This window comes from Myotis brandtii, unplaced genomic scaffold, assembly GCF_000412655.1.
Source record: "Myotis brandtii unplaced genomic scaffold, ASM41265v1 scaffold915, whole genome shotgun sequence".
Classification (NCBI taxonomy): domain Eukaryota; kingdom Metazoa; phylum Chordata; class Mammalia; order Chiroptera; family Vespertilionidae; genus Myotis; species Myotis brandtii.
In genome coordinates, this window is record NW_005371769.1 from 1707237 (window position 1) to 1728225 (window position 20989).

A 20989-nucleotide genomic window follows, 5' to 3' on the forward strand; every position below is an offset into this window, starting at 1 on the left:
GTGCTCAGCGTGTGCTCCGTGGCCTCCGGCTGCTGCAGCTGGCTGAGGTCATAGTCCTGGGCGGGCCGAAAGGAGTCAGGGGGAGGCTCGGGCGGGCAGCAGGCAGGGCGCCAGCGAAATCCACTGTCCTATTCACTCCCCCCGTCGCCTTCCCATAATGCCCACCTCCTCTCCGTCCAGACCCTGATTGTTCTGAAGGCTCGTGGGGGCCTGTGCCCCTGGCTGCCTTCACTGGCCTAATGGGCCCCCAGGGGACCCCGCTGCCCATGCTGCTCCACTCCCTCACTCGTTCCTCCTTTGTTCCTCAGAACACCCAGAGCTAGGGCTGCTGTCACTCTTGTTCTGGGCGGGGACAGGAAGCTTTAGTGGGGTAAGGACTTTCCCCGACTCCCACAATGGCTGTGGCGAGCGCAAGGTCCAACCCGGCAGCTCCTGGTCACCCCACAGCCCTGGCACACGGGTCTGTCCTTCCCAGCCCCTGGGGCGCAGGGAGCAGGGTGAGGGGACCCAGAGCCGAGGCTGGATCCCCTCGGGGAGGCAGCGGTGCAAGTGCATGGAAACGCGGGCAGAGAGGCCCAGCTGGCGAAGAGGGTTCTGCGGTCCTCACTAGACATGGCCACCTTCCGCTGTGACCAAGGACACACTGCCGCCTCACCTGGTCTTCCTCGCCGCCGCCCTCCTCATCGTACTTGAGGATGTTGTCGCGCACGTCGTCCTCCGGGTCGATGAGGAGCTGCTTTGTGTGGCGCTCCTTCTCCCGCCGCTTCATCCACCCGACGAACAGCAGGACCATGGCTGTGGGGTTTGGGGGCGCCATGAGCAGGGGTGTGTGTGCACGTGTGCAGGCAAGCACCATGTGTTATGTGCGCCTGTGTGCACTGGGACGAATATGGGTGGGCTGTGCACCTGTGAGAGGGTGCATATTGCTGCCTGTTGTGTACACGCTGTGCACGTCCACATGTGGATATGCATGTGCATGCATGCACAGCCATGCACACACGTATGCACATGGACAGCCCATGTGAACGTGCTGGGATGCATGCATGCTCATGAGTGTGTCTGCGATCACACGGACCGGTTCAACGGGCTTTCGGAAAGGTCCGTGGAGGTCGGGAGAGGTGGGGAGATGTGGGCTGCAGGGCCAACCCAGGCTCCGCCTCCTCCTAGACAACCCTGGGTGGTGTGTGCCTGCAGTGCTCGGCCGTACTCACTCAGCAGGATGACGATGCAGACGAGGATAGCCACGATGGCACCTGTGCCCAGGCCAGCTGCCACCACCGCGCCAATGGTGGTGCAGTCGCCGTTCTCGTCGCATGGGCACACCTTGACTTTGATGATGGACGTGTTGGACAGGGGCGGGTTCCCAGAGTCTGTGACCATGATGGGGACATCGTACACTCCCGCCTCCAGGTACAGGATGCGCAAGCTGAGCTGGGCGTAGTCGCCTGGCACAAAGCAACAGCATGCGCTTTGTTAGTGAACACCTGGCCCTCCTTCCCGAGCACAACTTCTGAAGGAAAGACTGAATCTGACAGCATGAAACTCTCAGTCTGTGTGGCGCACACACACACACACACACACACACGCGCGCGAGTATACTCATGTATAGGCACACACGCATATACATACACAGGTGTACTCATGTACAAGCACACACACATACACAGGTATACTCATGTACAAGCACATACACACAGGTATACTCATGTATAAGCACATACATACACAGGTATACTCATGGACAGGTACATACACACAGGTATACTCATGTACAAGCACACACATACACAGCTATATTCATGTACAAGCACACACACATACACAGGTATACTCATGTACAAGCACACACATACACAGGTATACTCAAGTATACTCATGTACAAGCACACACATAATATACCGGTATACACATGTACAAGCACACACATACACAGGTATACTCAAGTACACTCATGTACAAGCAGACACATAATATACTGGTATACTCATGTACAAGCACACACACACAGCTATACTCACGTACAAGCACACACATACATATACAGGTATACACATGTACACACACATGTGTACTCATGTACAAGCACACAATGCACACACAGGTATACTCATGTATGACCACATAAATGCACATACATACACAGGTATACTCATGTACAAGCACACACATACACAGGTATACTCAAGTATACTCATGTACAAGCACACACATAATATGCCAGTATACATAGGTACAAGCACACACATACACAGGTATACTCATGTACAAGCACACACACACAGCTATACTCATGTACAAGCACATGCATACATATCCAGGTATAAATGTGTACAAGCACACACATGCACACACATGTGTACTCATGTATAAACACACCATGCACACACATGTATAGTCATGTATAACCACACACATGCACACACATACACAGGTATACTCATGTACAAGCACACACATACACATACAGGTATACACATGTATAACCACATACATGCACACTCAGGTATACTCACATACAAGCATATAATGCACACACAGGTATACTCATGCATGAGCACACACACACAGGTATAATCATGTACAAGCACATGCATACACATACAGGTATACATAGGTATAACCACACACATGTACACACACAGATATACTCATGTACAAGCACACAATACATATACATGTATACACATGTATAACCACATACATGCACATACATGTACACTCTCACACAAGCATATAATGCGCACACAGGTATACTCATGCATGAGCACACACACACACACACAGGTGTAATCATATACCAGCACATGCATGCACGTACACACACTACATCTTACCATGAAGGTAAAAGACACTGGCAATTCAAGAAAAGACACTGAACACTTGGGATGAAGAACTATCTCCTTACTGTATGAAGAGTTTGACCAAATCAACTATAAAGCAAAAACCTCAGAGAAAAATAGGTGGGGCACTGAGCAGACAGTTAACAGAAGAAACAAAAAGTGCCAATAAATATCTATACTAATAAAAGGGTAATATGCTGCCAAAACCGGTTTGGCTCAGTGGATAGAGCGTCGGCCTGCGGACTGGAAGGTCCCAGGTTCGATTCCGGTCAAGGGCATGTACCTGGGTTGCGGGCACATCCCCAGTGGGGGATGTGCAGGAGGCAGCTGATCGGTGTTTCTCTCTCATCGATGTTTCTAACTCTGTATCTCTCTCCCTTCCTCTCTGTAAAAAATCAATAAAATATATTAAAAAAAAAAGGGTAATATGCTAATTAGACCGGGTTAACCGTCCATCTTTTGGATGTCCGACTTCCTTCCGGACAAAGCCATGGTTGTGGGGGCCGAGGCAGAGGCAGTTAGGGGCAAGATCAGGCTGGCAGGGGAGGACAGTTGGGGGCGAGATCAGGGTGGCAGGGGAGGGCAGTTGGGGGCGAGATCAGGGTGGCAGGGGAGGGCAGTTGGGGGCGAGGCAGGTGAGTGGTTAGGAGCCAGTGGTCCTGGATTGCGAGAGGAATGTCTTCACAGGGATTGGGCCTAAACCGGCAGTTGGACATCCCCTGAGGGGTCCCAGATTGGAGAGGGTGCAGGCTGGGCTGAGGGACGCCCACCACCCCCCATGCATGAATTTCGTGCACCGGGCCTCTAGTATGAAAGAATGTCCACCACTAGTTAAGAAATACAAATGGAAACAATGATTTGGGTTAAGAAATCAGAAAGTGGTTTTCAAACAGTAACACTCTGTGTTGGTGAGGCTTGGGGACCAGCCCACTCCTGCTCGTCTAGTGAAACTGGAAATTGTGTCACCTTTCTAGACACACTGCACACTGCTAGCAGAATTCAGAATTCCGGTACCTTCTCTATGAGCCCACTCCCAGGAAATATATTGGTCGGGGGTCAGCTGCAAGGATGTTCACGCTGGGATCGTTGAAACAGTGAGAGCCTAGGACTGGGCGTGTCTGAGCACTGGAGCACAGCGGGGCCCCAGCCTCATAGGGACTCCTACAGGGGACAGGCTAGGTACCCCTCGTGTGGGGCCAGCTCCCCTCCTTGCTGCCCGCCTTCCCGGGTGACGGGCCCCTGGGGGCTGCACCGCAGACTCAGTCTGATTGTCCTGGTGCCTGGGTGAGGCTCACCATTTAAGCGGGTGATGGTCCAGTTCTTCCGCACAGCGGCGGGAACGAAGGGCAGCTCAAAGACGTAGGGGCCAACATTGGGGTCGATGTCGGCGTCGGCTGCTGTGATGTTGATGGTGTCCAGGCTGGGCTTCTCGCAGATCTGCGCCTCCTTGGGGAGCAGCTCGGGGGCGTTATCATTGATATCGATGAGGTAGATCTGGAGGGTCCCGGTGCCACTGGCTGGGGGGATCCCTGTGGGACAGACACGGGTGACCAGGCGGGGTCACTGCTGATACTCCAGGACCACAGGACATACCACAGCCCCACCCAGAACATCCCAAAGCTGCACCAGCACCCACTTAACTGCACACAACATATGCACAGACAGAAGTAGAGCCATGGGAACACATGCCTGTGCACATACATGCACACACACACACACATGCGCACACACCTCCACACAGAGCACAGCTGCAGGAGACGGCGCCCACAGAGCTCACAACCACACTCAGGACCCCTTCCCCAGTCTTCCAGGTTGCCCTGGCCCTCCTCCCCAGCTGGGCTCCCTGTGGCCAGGCGCCCTGCGCTCAGCCTCTTATAACCAAACAGAGAGCCTTAGGAACTGTGTTCCTGGGGAAGGGAACTGGCAAGACGAGTTTGGGATTGAGGGCCTCTGCCCCAGCAGGCGCCCCTCTGCCCCAGCAGGCACCCTCTGTAGCAGTTTTTCCGCTTCTGCTGGCCTCCAGGTGCTAACAGACGCTCTGCTGAGGCCCAGGGCTCCTCAGGGCCTCCCCGCCCCTCGCGCCCCCCATGCTTTGGCCCAGGCCGATGGTATGGTGGGCGCAGGCTGGGCAGCTGCAGAAGCATGTGCTATCTGCCCTCCAGGACGGCAGGGGGTGGCAACAATTTCTGATAGCGGCTGTGCCTTGCAAGGCCAGCTCCTGACCCCGACACCAGCAACCATGTTTTTTGGCTGAGACAAGTGGAGCACGTTTCTTTAATCTTCACGATCATCACGGCCACACAGCTCGGTGCTGCCGTTAGAAGCTGTGTGAGCAGCACCGGCAGGTCCTGTTGCCCCGCGGCTGGCGCTCCATTCGGGGTCTTCCACGTGCCGCACTCCAGCCACGGAGCCACCGACAGTCACTGCCTAACCTAACCTGGGGCGGAGCTGCTGGAGAAGAGGTGGCTGCAGCGCCTTCACGGACCCGCCGTCAGGGAGGCGGGAAGGAGGCGGGGGAGCTTGCCAGGACCCGGCTCTCGCGGGCTATGTCTCGAGCCTCACGAATTCTAGCCGCACAGCTGTGCCTAGAACCCAGCAGGCACAGTGTGCCCCGCGGCCTGCACAGGCTGCTTCCTGACTCTGGGCCTTCCCTCCGCCCATTTCCCGGGCGTGTCCCTTCTGGTCCCGCAGGTTGTGGCCCCCCATGCAGCTCCTCAGAGCCCAGGGACTGCAGGAGGCCCTGGCCGCCCCTCTCCTCCCCTGTTCTGATTCTCCCAGCACTTCTTGCTCCTGAAATGACCTGGTCAACTTGTTTCTCACCCGTCTCCCTGGGCAGATTGCTGAGTCTCCCTCAACACCCATGTCCCCTTTCTTCCTTCATAAAAAGAACTGGCCCTCAGTTTTATCTGGGGTCACCCCTGCCTGGTTGGAAGGCCAAGTTTCTCAGCATCCCTTGCAGCGAGGCATGGCTTCAGACTAAGTTCTGGCCTTCGTGAGCTGTGAGTGGACGTCCTTGCCCTCCCTGCTCCTCCTGCTTGCCAGATGTGGTCATGATGGCTGGAGCACCAGCAGTCATTCTGGGCCACGCGGCAGCTCCCCAAAGACACGGCATGGCAGAGTGAGCCATCTCTCAGGCCAGACCCTGGTTGCCTGCCGCCAGCCTAATCGGGTTGAATTACTGTCATTACTATGCAGCTGACCCTGGTTCTAGCGAACACACCGGCCTCTGGAATGCCAGCCACGCAGAGAGGGTGTCTGTCTGCGTGTCCACTGAGGAGCGGTGCCAGGCGACAGCAGGGGTCAGGGAGCAGTCACAGCAGCAGCCGTGCTGGCTGGAGCCAGGCCCAGTCCCCAGGGTCCTGGGCCAGCGCTGCTCAGCAGAAACGTGCATGTGCCTTAGTTTCAGGGGGGAGGCTGAGAAGCAGTTCAGCCACCACAGGGCGGGGACAAACCCAGCCTGACCGCACCATCCCTGGCTCCCTCCCCGCCGCCTCCTCCCTGGCGACCGTGGGAATGGTCGGATGGGCGTGAGAGAGTCGGTGGGCAGGTAGAATGGCGATGCTCTGAATAAACGCGGGGAGGATGACTGCCTGGGGCCCTGACGGACGGCGAGGCCCTGGCCCGGCTGTGCACGGGGCACCTGGCCTGGCGCCTCCCACTGCAGCCTCCCCTCTGGTGCCGGTGGGCCTCCCTCAGGCTCCCTGCCAGAGCCCAAGGCATGGGTGAGCAACCACAGTCACCCGGGGCGGGATGCACCGTTGTCAGCCGCCAGGAAGGTGGCCTCGTAGACGTTGTTTTTGGTGTAGAGGGACTCGCGGTCCAGGATGGCCGCCGTGGTGACCTGCCCGTTGGTGGCGTTCATGCGCAGCCAGCTGGCCGGGTCTGACAGCTTTGAGTATCTGCGGAGGGAGAAGCGGGGGTGAGCCGAGGGCTGGGGAGCACGGGTCTGTCCTGGAGCCCCAGCCCCTGTGGGCTGCCAGCCCACTCTTTGGGGCACCAGGTGGCTTCCAGCCCCACGCAGGGTCCTCCCACGGTGGGACGGTGACAACAGGGACTCATGGTCACCAAGGCGGGCGGGCTCCACATCCTCACAGGACCGCTGGGGCGGACTCTTTCATCACCCTCGTTCACAGGTGGGGAAACTGAGGCACAGGGAGACGAGGGACCTGCAATCATGCAGCTATAGAGCGAGGCCAGGAGCAGGACCCAGCCCGACTCCGGACACTGTGTGTCAGTCAGGACAACCCCGTGGCTGTGGCATCGCCCGTGCGGCTGCCTGCCCTCAGGACTGGGCCCATGGCTCCCGCCTGGAAAGACACGGCTGGTCTGGGCTGCCTGAGCCCCAAAGGGAGGGGGACGTTCTGGTTTCAGGTTTCATGGGGCGTGCAGGCTCCTCTCCTGGAAAGTGGGGGCCTGAGTGTGCAGAGCCCTGGTCCAGGGCCTGAGTGGCAGGGCGCCACGTCTCGGACCCACCTCACGGCCTGCTGCATGAAGCGGTCGGGGTCCACTGCCGAAAATGTGGTGAGCACGGTGCCCGGGGGCACGCCCTCCTCCAGGCGGATGAGCTTGTGGTTGGAGGGGAAGTAGGGGGCCTCGTTGACGTCCATGACTGAGATGGTCACCCCCGCTGTGGACTGGAAGGACATCTGGATCCCACTGGCCAGAGGCGCCTGGTTGGACACCATCACGGTCAGCATGAACGCTCTGTTCAGCTCGTAGTCCACTGCCTGGGGTGAGAAGACATCGTGTGAGCTGCAGAGGTGCGTGGGGTTGGACAGAGGGCGTGCCGCGGGGCTGGATGGTCAGCACCCACCGCCCCTGTCTGTTGCTACATTTCCCTGCTTTGTACCCAGGAGACTGGCCCCAAGGGATGCCATCCCCCAGACTGCCTTGTCTCTGGCTTCCTGCTGGGTTTGACCAATGGGAGGAGAGAGTTTGGGGTGAAGGACCCCGACACCCTGCCCTCCTGTGTCACAGTGGGCTGTAGCTGGACTCCCCTCCATGGCTTGGCTGTCATCAGGCACGGGGATGCCATGCCTGCCCTGTTCCCCCAGCTGAGTGTCATTTGCCCAGGGGTGTCCTGCTGGAAACCAAGATCAACAGTAATTAATGTAGATGCTAGGAATCCACCAGAAGGCTGAGTTTGGGCTTTGATATTCACAGGGTGAATATTTGCATTTTATTACCTACTGCTGACTCAATGGCCTAAAGCAAACTCCCCCCAAAACCTGATAATCTTACTGTTTACTAAACATTACCATTGATATGTCTGTTTACATTCCTAAAAGGCAATTGTGTATTCTAGTAAATAAAAGCAGGCAGGAATGGAGACTCAGGGGAACTTGACTACTACAGTCGAGTTTTCCCCTGGCTTCCCCCATAATTTCAAAATTAATATTTCTTGACTTATGTGTCAATTTGTGCGTCAACTCTTTCTCCAAACCTTTGAACCCGAAAGCCACGCTGGCCGTGGCCTTTCACAGTGTCCCCCTAGGTATCGTGGGTTGAATGGTGGCCCCCCAAAGATACGTCCCCCTGGAACCTGTGAATGGGACCTTATTTGCAAATAGGGTCTTTGCAGATGTGATGAAGTTATAGATCTTGAGATGAAGTCATCCTGGATTGAGGCTGGGCCCAACCCAAGCACAGGTGCCCTTGCGAGAGGGAGGCAGGGAGACAGAGCACGGATAGGCACGGGCAGAGGCCAGGTGAAGACAGAGGCGGGATGATGATGCAGCCGGAGCGAGGGACACCAGATGCCACCAGCATGGGAGAGGCTGCAGGAGCTGCTGAGCCTCCGGAGGGAGCCCCGCCCACACCTGGATTCCGGACTTCTGGTCTCAGAAGCACGAGATAACCCATTTCTGTGGTTTAAAACCCCTGTGTGTGGTGATTTCCAGGTGCCTCTTTTGGGGGTGCCAGGATCCCCCCCCCCCCCGACTAGACCAGGTCTACAGTCTACTAACTGGGGAATTAAGTGCAAAGGGGAGGGATTAAGTACGTAAGCCGATGGGCCTGGAAAAGGACAGACACGGGTCATGGAAGCAGGAGTGGCCCCGCAGGAGAAGCCAGAGGCAGTGGCGGAGGTCAGGGCTCTGGTGGTGATGCCCCACTGTCCTCCCACAGCCCCCGTGACGTTGGGGAGCCCTCCTCCTCTCCAGGCGTGGTCTCCTGTCCACCGAAGGAAGGGGCGGTCCCTGCCGCCTCCCCCCAGGGCACACGTGTCCTCATGGCTGAGGTCCCACCCCTCGCGGCGCTCAGCATGCTGCCATTTGGGTCAGCGGTGCCCCACAGGTGCCTGGGGACGTAGGGGTGATCTGACGCGCCCTTAGCTCATCCCTGCCCATTGCCCAGCACCACGCTGGGTGCTGCTCAGCTCTGTGATGAAGGGAGGGGCCTCGCACCCACAGGTGTCACCGGGTAGGGCTCTCAGTGGCCTAAGCTGCCTGTCACTCTGTCGAGACACCCAATGCAGGATCCACCCCCTGTCACTTCCCACCTGAAATATCTCACCAGGGACTTCTGTCCAGAGACCATGATGGCCACCCCCAGGTGCCAACCCTCTGCTCCGGCTTCAGCCGCCTCCGGGCACGCAGCACCCACCTGCACCCAGAACCGAATAGCTGCCGACGCACCAGCCCCTCCCCAGGTGCTTTGAGAGCTGGGCTCCTGTGTTTAACTTCACTGCCACATAAAGTCACCATGTCCTTGTCCATGAATACGTCACTGAGCGAGTGGTCTTTCTCTCGGTTATGGGTCCGCGTCCCTGGAGGACCTGGAAAATGCTGCCTGTCACGCATTACAAATTGTGTCCCCAGCCTGAGAGAGGACGCCTTCCAGAACCGCTACTATGGCCACAGAGTCCCAGGAGGTGAATAAGGCGTATCTGCAATGGAGGGGTCAACAGGAATGTGCTCCAGCGGCTTCGCTCTCAGCGGCAGGACCTGCTCTCATCTCAGCTGGGCTGCCCCCTCTCGCTGTGGCGGGACCCTTGGCTCAAGCTGAGGGGGTAGGGTGTGCGGGCGGGGCCGGCTCCAGCATGGCACCCCGGGGCACACATGGCAGCAGGCCAGTCATACACTGGGAGCCAGGACTCCAAGAACTGCCAGGGGCTGGTGGGAAAAATGGTGCAGGGGAAGCCGACCCCCTCACGGACCCCTGCCCAGTGTTCCTGCCACCCAAACCGCCTCAGGCTCCTGGGCCACAGCTCACTCACTGCCTCAGACACCCTGTCACCTGCCCACAGCTCACTCACTGCCTCGGACGCCCTGTCCCCTGCCCACAGCTCACTCACTGCCTCGGACACCCTGTCTCCAGGCCCACAGCTCACTCACCGCCTCGGACGCCCTGTCACCTGCCCACAGCTCACTCACTGCCTCGGACGCCCTGTCCCCTGCCCACAGCTCACTCACTGCCTCGGACACCCTGTCTCCAGGCCCACAGCTCACTCACCGCCTCGGACGCCCTGTCACCTGCCCACAGCTCACTCACTGCCTCGGACGCCCTGTCCCCTGCCCACAGCTCACTCACTGCCTCGGACACCCTGTCTCCAGGCCCACAGCTCACTCACCGCCTCGGACGCCCTGTCACCTGCCCACAGCTCACTCACTGCCTCGGACGCCCTGTCCCCTGCCCACAGCTCACTCACTGCCTCGGACACCCTGTCTCCAGGCCCACAGCTCACTCACCGCCTCGGACGCCCTGTCACCTGCCCACAGCTCACTCACTGCCTCGGACGCCCTGTCCCCTGCCCACAGCTCACTCACTGCCTCGGACACCCTGTCTCCAGGCCCACAGCTCACTCACCGCCTCGGACGCCCTGTCACCTGCCCACAGCTCACTCACTGCCTCGGACGCCCTGTCCCCTGCCCACAGCTCACTCACTGCCTCGGACACCCTGTCTCCAGGCCCACAGCTCACTCACCGCCTCGGACGCCCTGTCACCTGCCCACAGCTCACTCACTGCCTCGGACGCCCTGTCCCCTGCCCACAGCTCACTCACTGCCTCGGACACCCTGTCTCCAGGCCCACAGCTCACTCACCGCCTCGGACGCCCTGTCACCTGCCCACAGCTCACTCACTGCCTCGGACGCCCTGTCCCCTGCCCACAGCTCACTCACTGCCTCGGACACCCTGTCTCCAGGCCCACAGCTCACTCACCGCCTCGGACGCCCTGTCACCTGCCCACAGCTCACTCACTGCCTCGGACGCCCTGTCCCCTGCCCACAGCTCACTCACTGCCTCGGACACCCTGTCTCCAGGCCCACAGCTCACTCACCGCCTCGGACGCCCTGTCACCTGCCCACAGCTCACTCACTGCCTCGGACGCCCTGTCCCCTGCCCACAGCTCACTCACTGCCTCGGACACCCTGTCTCCAGGCCCACAGCTCACTCACCGCCTCGGACGCCCTGTCACCTGCCCACAGCTCACTCACTGCCTCGGACGCCCTGTCCCCTGCCCACAGCTCACTCACTGCCTCGGACACCCTGTCTCCAGGCCCACAGCTCACTCACCGCCTCGGACGCCCTGTCACCTGCCCACAGCTCACTCACTGCCTCGGACGCCCTGTCCCCTGCCCACAGCTCACTCACTGCCTCGGACACCCTGTCTCCAGGCCCACAGCTCACTCACCGCCTCGGACGCCCTGTCACCTGCCCACAGCTCACTCACTGCCTCGGACGCCCTGTCCCCTGCCCACAGCTCACTCACTGCCTCGGACACCCTGTCTCCAGGCCCACAGCTCACTCACCGCCTCGGACGCCCTGTCACCTGCCCACAGCTCACTCACTGCCTCGGACGCCCTGTCCCCTGCCCACAGCTCACTCACTGCCTCGGACACCCTGTCTCCAGGCCCACAGCTCACTCACCGCCTCGGACGCCCTGTCACCTGCCCACAGCTCACTCACTGCCTCGGACGCCCTGTCCCCTGCCCACAGCTCACTCACTGCCTCGGACACCCTGTCTCCAGGCCCACAGCTCACTCACCGCCTCGGACGCCCTGTCACCTGCCCACAGCTCACTCACTGCCTCGGAGTCCCTGTCACGAAGGCAAGCAGAGTCCAGGGTTGGGTTTGCGTTGAAACCCCAAGGCCCAGGTGAAGACCTGGGAGAACCTGATGATCTGAGCTGGGGTGTCTCCTTGGGGGAAGTTGTGACTTCATGGCTGCAGGAGGGGGTGTGAGGGAGGAGAGCATAGACAGGGGCTCCTGAGGGTGTGGCGTGGTGACAGATGCTGCTTCGAGGGGTCTGAGAGCCGACGAGCTGTGTGCCCCTCTTTGGGCACAGCTCACAGGTGGTGAGGCTCCAGGAGCCCCCAGGTCCCGTTCGCCCGGAGGACAGAGCTGGGGGGCTGGTGGGGCTGGGCGGGTCCCAGAAGACCCCCTGAGATGACTGTGGGCTTCTCTAACAGCGAGCCAGTTGGACCGCAGGGTGGGAGGGAGGTGCAGCCAGGAGCTGAGGCAGAAGGCTGAGGACCAGGCGAGCGCCGACACCTGTGCCCAGGCGCCCCCGCATCTCCACGCCCCTCCCCGCTGCATCAGCCCCAGACGCACAGAACCCTCAGAGAAGGGCAGCGTCCCCGTCCAGGGGACACGGGGGCCAGAACTAGACGCTGGGTGTGTCCGAGGAGAGGCGCTCTGCCGGCCTTGCTGGGCTGGGACCTCCAGCACGCACCTGCCATGAGGTCACGCGACATCCCTGCCCCATGTCCCTCTGTGGAGACAGACCCTGCAGGGCGGGTGGTGGCGGGTCGGGGCCACAGTGTGTGTACACGGCAGTGAGAATGAGCTGGGGAGCAGCCAGTCCGTGAGGACGTGACAACCACTCCTGCAGCTGCTCTGGCTGTCGCTGAGCTCCTGCTCCGGGCAGGCGCTGGCCAAGGCCTTACATCCAGGATCTGTTTTACTGTGAGTGTGAAACTGGGCGCTGCTCCCCCCACAGCCTCATGTGGGAAACAGCACCCAGAGGGCGGCCGGCGTGGCAGGGGTCCGAGAACGAAGACCCAGCATGGGACCCAAGAACAAATGTCCCCAAGGCACCGACTTCCCCTGAGGGCTGGGTTCCCTAGTTGTCCCCGCACTTCCATGTCCCTGTCACACACCAGCCCCTCCGGGCCACCCCCTCAGAAGGCGAGTGTCCGAAAGGATGAGGTCCTTATCTAAGAACGCAAACCCGATTTGAAAACGCTAAGATGAAACATCTCGCCTTACACACACTTTAAGTGGAAATCTCAGAGGAAAGCCCTGTAGGAAATAAAGGCAAAAATGAAAGAAAAATGGGGAAAGTGTGGTGCCTACTGCTGAATTCTGCCTGGGACACAGTGACCATGACACTGTGCGGACCGTGGGGCTGTGTGGACTCCCAGCTCAGTGTTCTAAAACTTATTCTCAAATTTGCATACGCAGCCCTGGCCAGCGTGACCCAGCTGGCTGGGCGTCGTTCCATGCACCAAAAGGTCACTGGTTCGATTCGGGGTCAGGGCACATGCCTGGGTTTTGGGCTCGATCCCTAATGGGGGGCATGTAGTAGGCAGCTGATGGATATTTCTGTCTCACATCAATGCTTCTCTCTCTCCCTCTCCCTCCCTCTATCTCTCAAATCAATAAAACATTTTTAAAAATTTGCATACGCCAAGAGTCACTTGTGGATTTTGATCAGTAGAGTCATATACCCGCCACCATGACCAGACACAGGAGTTCACCCCCAGGTCCCCTCCTGCTGCCTGTGTAACCAAACCCTCCCCACCCCCGCACACTTCTGCAGACTGTAATCTTGGTACCAAAGCCTAGATAGAGACAGTATGGGAAAGGAAAAGTATTGGCCTAAACTGCTCCAAAAATACAGGGAAAATGTTCAGGTGGCAGCAAAGCAAGTCCTGCCTCGGATTACAGAACCCTCCTCCGTGACCACGTGGCTGCGACTCAGGAATGCAAGGGTGGTCACCTTCAGTGTTCGGTGGAGGTCACCCATTATAGGCTAAAGAGCTAGCCTTCAGGCAGGGGCTGGGAGAGTAACTCTGGGGGGTGGGCTGGTCAGTCTGCCGAGTCCCTGGAGGTCACATGACCAGGTCCTCGTGAAGGCTGCCTCTGCCACCAGCGTGTTGGGTGCCATCCTTTGTTCTTGGATGTTAGGGGTGAAGATCATTTCTGTTGAACTTATTCTGGGGCACGTGCCAGGGGTGCCTGGCAGGAAGTGAGGTGAGCACCCACCTTCACCACGGTGACCATGCCCTCGTTGGTGACGGGGTCCGTGCGGATGGTGAAGTGCCCCGAGGGGTCCCCACTGATAATGCGGTAGACGGCATTCCAGTTTGGTGACTTGGGCTGATCTCGGTCCATCACTGTGAGGTTTGCGACCACGGTCTCCACCCGGTTTTCGGGGACTTCCCCTGCATACTGCAAAGCAGAGAGAAGGGGATGTCAGAGCCCGTTAGCAGCCCGGAGAGGTCGGGAGAGAGTCTCTGCCAACTGCTCTCAGACTCATGGTTCCTGTGGGTGGGCCCCTGGGTCCCTCCCACGTTCTTGGTGGTGCCTCCAGGGAGGCCCAGCAAGGCCAGACACTCACATCTGCACATATCACATCCTTACCTGCGTGCACGCACATACAAGCACACGCGTGCACGCCACGCCTCTCTCCTAGTCCCCCTCAGGCAGTTCCCACGTCCCAGAGGACTAATGCAAGAGCCAGGGACACACGGGAGCCCAGATGTGCTTGCAGGACGGGGACAGGGCAGTGGACGGCGCTCCGGAGGAGAACATCGGTTCTGCCGTTGGTGGTCCTGACACAGGCCGGGCTCGGGGTCTGCGCTGGAGGCGAGCGGGTGACCACACCTGGACTCAACCCTTTGACCTGTCGCAGCACAATGAGGGCCGCAAGCCTCTCCCATCAGTGTGCGTGGCCCACGTGGCAGGGTAGCTACGTGCAGGGAAAGGCATGTGTGTGTGCATGTGGGTGTTGGGTGGCCATAGACACCCGAGTCGCTTCGACCTGCCGAGCGTCACTGCTCAGGCTGGCTTTGGGCGTGTGGCCTGTGCTGCTGTGGCCTAGCTCAGGAGGGCCCCGAGTTCGGTTTCATGCCCGGCTGTCACTGCCTTGAAATTGCAGCAGTTTGTGGACAAGGGGCCCGCATTCTCATTTTGCACAAGGCCCTGCAGATTGTGTGGCCAGTCCTGTCACCGTGGAGTGTGCTTCTGAGCCACAAAACCTGGAGACGAAGTTTGTACAAATATCCAGGGATTGCTGGTTGTATTCCCAGCAGTGAAGCCCCAACAATGACCACTGGGTGCCCTCTGACGTGCCTGCCGGGGGTCGTGCCAGGCTCTGCCCATGCATGGTCTCACTGCTTCCTCAGGGTAACCCTACCCGTACCCTACTGACTGCAGCGAGAGAGGGTAAGACCCTGGGGTGCCATACAGGGAGGGGCCCAGAGTGTCAGTCCCACGTGCTGGGCATGGTACCAGGGCTGCCTCTCAGAAGGCACTGGTCACTGTGGGGGTCACAGGAGGGGAAGGGAGGGGCCCAGGGGCACTTGGCGCAGCCCTCCTCCTCCTGAATTCTTTGCACGGGCCTGACTTCAGTGAGGTGCCCACGCCTCACAGGCCCCTGCCACCAGCCCCCCGAGGCAGAGTGCCTGGCTTACAGCGAGGTGACCTCCTGTTTCACACTCTGGAACAGACCAGGTGCCACTTTATGCCAAAGGACAGCCGCCCTGTGCCCTTGAGGCTCCAGGCCTGGGCCTCTGGCGGCTCCAAGGCTGACAGCCACCCCGGTGAGTTTCAAAAGCCAGGTGCCCGGGGAGCGTGTCTGGCCGCCAGCTGCTCCGGCCCCGCCGTCTAGGCATTTTTAAGGCTTCTGCAGTGGCAGGTTGCAGTTGGCAGCACCCCCTCCAGCGTCGGGGACAGGAGCTGAGGTCCCTGCGCCTGGCGGCCCCTGGCAGAGCCCCTGCACCGGTCGCACCAGGCCTTCGGATTTCATAGCCACTCTCATGCTGCGGCAGCTTCCCTCTCAGCTTAAACCAAGAGCCCCTGCCTCAGCTCAGTTTTGAGCAGCACCAGGCCCCACGAGGCCCCGTGGGCGCCTCCATCCTTTGAAGCTGGTTTCCGTCCCTGGGAACCATGGGCCTTGGTTCCACGGCAGGGGCGGAGCTGTGTGTCCCCGAGTCTGACTCCTTCCGACTTTGGGGTGAAGCTTACTCGAAGAGTCTATTTTAATTCACGCCGGTTTAATGACGATTCACAGAGAAAGGCCTGAGCTGCTAAGCCTGGCGTGGGATGTTCACGTGGGCCTGCCCCAGCCATCAGCTGTCAGTTTAATATCTCGGGCCCTCTCTCCTGCCCCAGGGGAAGGTCGTTAGCACAGGGGCCCAGCCAGCAAGGCCAGCAGGCTTTGGGTGAGAGCAGGAAGCCCAGCCAGGATGCAGGGAGCACCCTCAGCCAGGCAAGAAGCCCGAGAGTGATGCCTGTGCACACACAGACCCCCGGGCCCTCGGCATCTACGCCCCGCGGACACCGTGACCCCAAGATGGCGCTCTGCTTTTGCCCGGAATGCTCGGAAGCATTGCTGGTCCTAATGAGTCTCAGGGAGGACTTGACCCTCCCCAGCTGCCCCTCGGCACCGGACACTCGCTCCCCGCCCCCCAGACCCTGTGCCTGGGGTTGAGGAGGCCATCTAACTAGCTCTCCTGGCTGGGGACCTGATCCAGCGGGCGGGACCAGAGCCCAGATCGTGGCCCTGGAAGCCCATCCTGCCAGGATCTGGTGGAGGAACCGGAGGGGCTGTGGACGCCTGGGAGGGGTCCCCATGGAGCCGCCTGGGGACCCACAGCACTGTCCCTGCATCTGTGGTGGCTTCTGCGGGGGAGGAAGGCCAGGTGCTCCTTGGGATGTTATGATGTTTGTAGTTTTCTGTCCAGGAAAACTGATGATTTCTGCTGGCTTCTAAGCTCGGAATCAGATTGGTGGGATCATGGCTCTTTACTGGAGGGACCCTGGGCGCTGTCCTCCCTCCTTCTCCATCTCATGGGAAACCGAGGCCAGGAGAGGTGGTCGTGCTGGTGGGGCCCCTCTGCGAGCCCCCGTCCACCTGGTGGGGCTGCTGGAGAGCAAATGGGCAGCCATGGAGAGTGCTCCCGTCCCCGCCCCGGCCGCTTAGCTCAAAAAATGGCTTGAAAGACCCTCCCCAGCCTTTGGGTTCACAGAGCAGGTTTGTTCCTGATCTCGACACAGATCGGCCCGCGGTTCCAAGCAGCTTTTTTCTTCGAGGTTGAAGGATCATGGTGTCAACAGTAATTGTTATTAATAATCGGCAACAAGAACCACTTTACTATTTACTGAGCCCCCTGTGTGCAGGCAGGGACAGCGTCCCCACTCACCCATGAGAAGCTGAGCGACAGAAAGCCCCACCGAGGCCCCACCTCCGCACGCAGCTCGGCGGTCTGGGCTGGGGGTCAGGAGCCTGGCCAAGGAGGTGGCCGTCCCACGTCTAAGGGAAGTGGACCCCCGCCTGGTGGGGCAGGTGGCCAGGGGCCAGGACGCTGGGTCTCCAGGCTTCACTCCAGGACCCAGGACGAGGCAAACAGGGGGTCCTGGGGGCCCCGGCCCTGCAGCAGACAGACCCCGGCTCGCCCTGAGAGAGTGCTGATGCAGAGGCCGGCCCAGCAGGGCGCAGGCTGGCAGGGGGCAGCCAGGGCAGGGTGTACGTGCAGAGCAGGTGAAGCGAAGAAAAGGTTTAATTAACATTTAACAGGAGTCAGATCATGTAGAACCCCTGTGTCTCCTCGGCTTCTGCTGATTGTTCCTGATTGAGCTCCCTTGCTGCGAAGGGTGTGGCCAGTCCTCAGTCCCGCCCCCCCGCCCTCCCCCCGGGTGCGGAGAAACCAGGGTTGGGGCTGCCTGTCACCCAACCCAAGGGCCACATGCCACAGGCCACCCAACCCCAAGAATTTAGATGCCCAGTGATTGCCATGGGACCCAGAGCGTTCGTTGTTCGGATGGAAGATGCCGACTGAAAGGAAGGGTGTGCTCTGCGTGAGTGCCCGCGGATGACGGTCTAGAACAGCAGCAAAGCCCCCGGCAGTGGACATGAGGCTCATGCTGGGGGGTGGCGGGAGGAGCTGCTGGTGGGCAGGTTCTGTGTCTCCGTGGGCGCAGACATTGCTGAAAACCCACCGAGATCTGTGGGTCTCGCCCATCAGACCTCAGGACCATGAACATGACCCTGTCAGACTCGAAGCAGGAGGCCAGAGGCCCTGGGAGGGGGTGGGACTGCTGGCGTTGGCTCTGCCGACTTGGACGTAAAAGATGGAATCAGCCAGATTGGGGCGGGAGGGTGGGCGAGGGCTCTGGTCTGCCTTGTGCGGGGCCCACTGACTCCCCATCCAGCCTGCAGCCCCGAGTCTGCGGGATCACCTGCGAGCCCTGGCTGGCTGCAAACTCCGCCAGGGCACCTTGGTGCAAGAAACCCCACTGTGGATGGAAACAGGTGTGGACCAAGACTGGGAGCAGGTTGGGTCTCTCAGGTCTCCTGCCAAAACCCAGCTCCCTGGGGTACTCCCTTCAGCATCTCCTGGGTGCTCTGCACCCAACCCATTGGCGAGCTGAGGAGACCAGCAGGGGGGGCTGAGCCCCGACTCTCCAGGTCACCACAGGCCTCAGGCTGGAAGCCACCCTTTACTCACATCAGGGACAACCGGCTTGGCTGCTTTCTGCCCTGGTCTCCATGGTGACCACAGCCGTCCTGAGGCTGTTTCCTGGGGAGCCGCCCCCTGACACCTGGACCAGGCTAGCACCGGGACAGGACTGCATCCCTGGAAATGGCGTCCTTGCACCTGGCACCTGCCCTGGGCTGTTTGAGACCCCTGAGAAGGTGGGCTGCCCAGGTCACGCACCAGCACGGGCCTGGCGTGCCCTAAAGACAGCCATGTGCTCCTGGCACCATCACCAGAGGCAGTGCAGGTGGAGGAAAGAGGGCCAGGTGAGGGCGAGGCCATGATGTGGTCTTGGGGCCGGGGTGCCGTTATTCTCCCACGGCCCCTAGGGAGCTGCTCCCCCCATGTCTCACTCCCCGGGATGTGGCCTGAGGGTCCTGAGGGAGGGTGGAGGTTGGTAAGGGGGCGGGAGCGGAGGCCGGGTCCCGAGACCTCCACGTGGCACAGAAGGGTGCCTCCCATGTGCCGGCACTGAGTGAGCCTTGAGGGTTTGATGGGACAGAAGCCTCGTGACTTGTGGCTGTGACTCCTCAGCCCCACCCCTGGGACGTCCCCCACATGCGGGGAGTTTGTTTCTGTGACTTGCTGGCTCTAGACCCAGCTGGATGTCCAGTAACATTCTGGGAGTGAGTGAGTGAATAAATGTCCACAGAGGGGGCTCAGCCACAGGTCCACCTGGTGCGGGGCCTGGTCACAGCCACTAGCCGTGCCCCGGGGAAGGCGGCGGGGGGCAGTTTATCCGTATACCCCGTTTCCTCCTGCAGAGACCTGCCCTGTCTCTGGCCGAGGCCCCACATGACAGCCCCAGCAGGTGCACCGCACACACAGCCACACGCAGGCTCCAAGAGCAGCGGAGACATCGCCCCTCGCCAGGGCCCGAGCACCACTGGTCAGCTCTTCTGGATTCAGAAAGAGGGTCCAGCTCGCTCTGTCCTGGGAACCTCTCAAGGTGCCACCCCTCGCTCCCTAGGCCCACAGCGGTTCTCAACCTGTGGGTCGAGACCATCGGAAAACACATGCAGCATATCAAATATTTACATTATGATTCATAACAGTAGCAAAATTACAATTATGAAGTAGCAACGAAAATAATTTTATGGTTGGGGGTCACCACAACATGAGGAACTGTATTAAAGGGTCGCGGCATTAGGAAGGTTGAGAACCACTGCGCCTAGGGGGTGTCGCTGTGCCAGACGGGAGCACAGGCCTCCCCCAGCAGGCCAGCCCCCGGGTGCAGATCCCAGGGGTGTCACCTGCATCAGCCTCCCCTGTCCAGGGCCTCTGCCCCCGCCCAGCTGTTCGTCTCCTCCTGTCTGCAGCAGCAAGGACAGAAGAAATGCCAAGGGTCAGCGAATTACCTTGCATGGTCACGTCCCCAGGGGGCCCCCGGGTACTCACCGTGCTGGCGATGAATTCTGGCGGGTTGTCATTCACGTCTGTCACCGCGATGATGGCTGTGGCTGTGTTCGAGAGGCCATAGTTGAGGTTTCCCTCCATGTCTGTGGCCTGAACAATGACTGTGTACTGCTGAACTTTCTAGAAGGAACGAGGTGGGGAAGAGCAGGGCGTCAGTTGGGTTTTAGTTTACAGGCTGCTTATACTTTTCATGAAAGGAGCGTGCTCTTAGGCGGAGCTCGCAGCAGCTGGGCCTCAGGCCCGCACGAGGCATGCTGGCCGCATGGCTCTCCCCAAACTCTCAGCACAAGACCTGGTGGAAGGACGTTCTCTGGGAAACCGCGCAGCACGAGAGCCGGCTGCACGCCATCCCAGTGGCTCTGGCTGTTGTAAGTACAGATCATAATTGGTGCCAAGATTGAGCGGGGCCACTGGGTACTGCACTGGGCTGCAAAGCCAGGGACGGGCAGTTTGCAAAGAGAGCGCCACTCCCAGACACGTGTCTGGAAGGACTCGTGGCTGCAGCATTTTCAGTGTCCAGCTCAGCTGCAGGTTAGATGTTCAAACAAGAGACAAGCCCTCTCCGCTCTTTGCAGATGCGTCGATACAAGCGCACTGTCTGAACAGAGTCCAGAGGAGCGCTGAGCATCCAGGCGCATGCAGGTGTGAGCTTCCACAGGCGGGCAAAACTTGACGGGAAGCGTGAATTCCATCAGGCACCTGGCCTTGTCCGCCTGGCACTCGCCGAGGCCACTGGTGCAGACACCCCTGAGCAGCACAAGTAGCCTTTTCTATGTCCCTATTCTGAGCTTCTGAATGTGACAGGCGAGGCTTGGTGGCAGCTCTCTGCGGGGACTGCAGCCCACATCTCACTGGCACCGTTAGGGGAGGAAGGATTCGGGGGCCCAAGGCAGAAAGGGACCTTAGGAAACGTCTTCCAAGTGATAAACTTGGAATTGAGAGCTAAGTAAATAGAAACCAATGGACATTGTTTTGGTTGCTGAGCTTTGAGATGTTCTGTTATGCTGCAGTGCTCACTGGCTCACACC

At 59.7% G+C, this 20989-nt stretch overlaps 1 protein-coding gene across 1 annotated transcript in view; it reads right to left on the minus strand.

Annotated features, from left to right (window-relative positions):
* Nucleotides 1–20989, minus strand: part of CDH4 (cadherin 4, type 1, R-cadherin (retinal)) — a 151752-nt gene that overhangs the window by 6234 nt on the left and 124529 nt on the right. The window contains exons 8-15 of the mRNA XM_014532776.1: nt 19944–20081; nt 14050–14235; nt 7315–7568; nt 6598–6740; nt 4137–4370; nt 1212–1445; nt 656–795; nt 5–56 (exon numbers count right to left, since the gene is read on the minus strand). Of these exons, the coding sequence (XP_014388262.1) occupies nt 5–56; nt 656–795; nt 1212–1445; nt 4137–4370; nt 6598–6740; nt 7315–7568; nt 14050–14235; nt 19944–20081 (1381 nt within the window). The remainder of the gene's footprint in view (nt 1–4; nt 57–655; nt 796–1211; nt 1446–4136; nt 4371–6597; nt 6741–7314; nt 7569–14049; nt 14236–19943; nt 20082–20989) is intronic.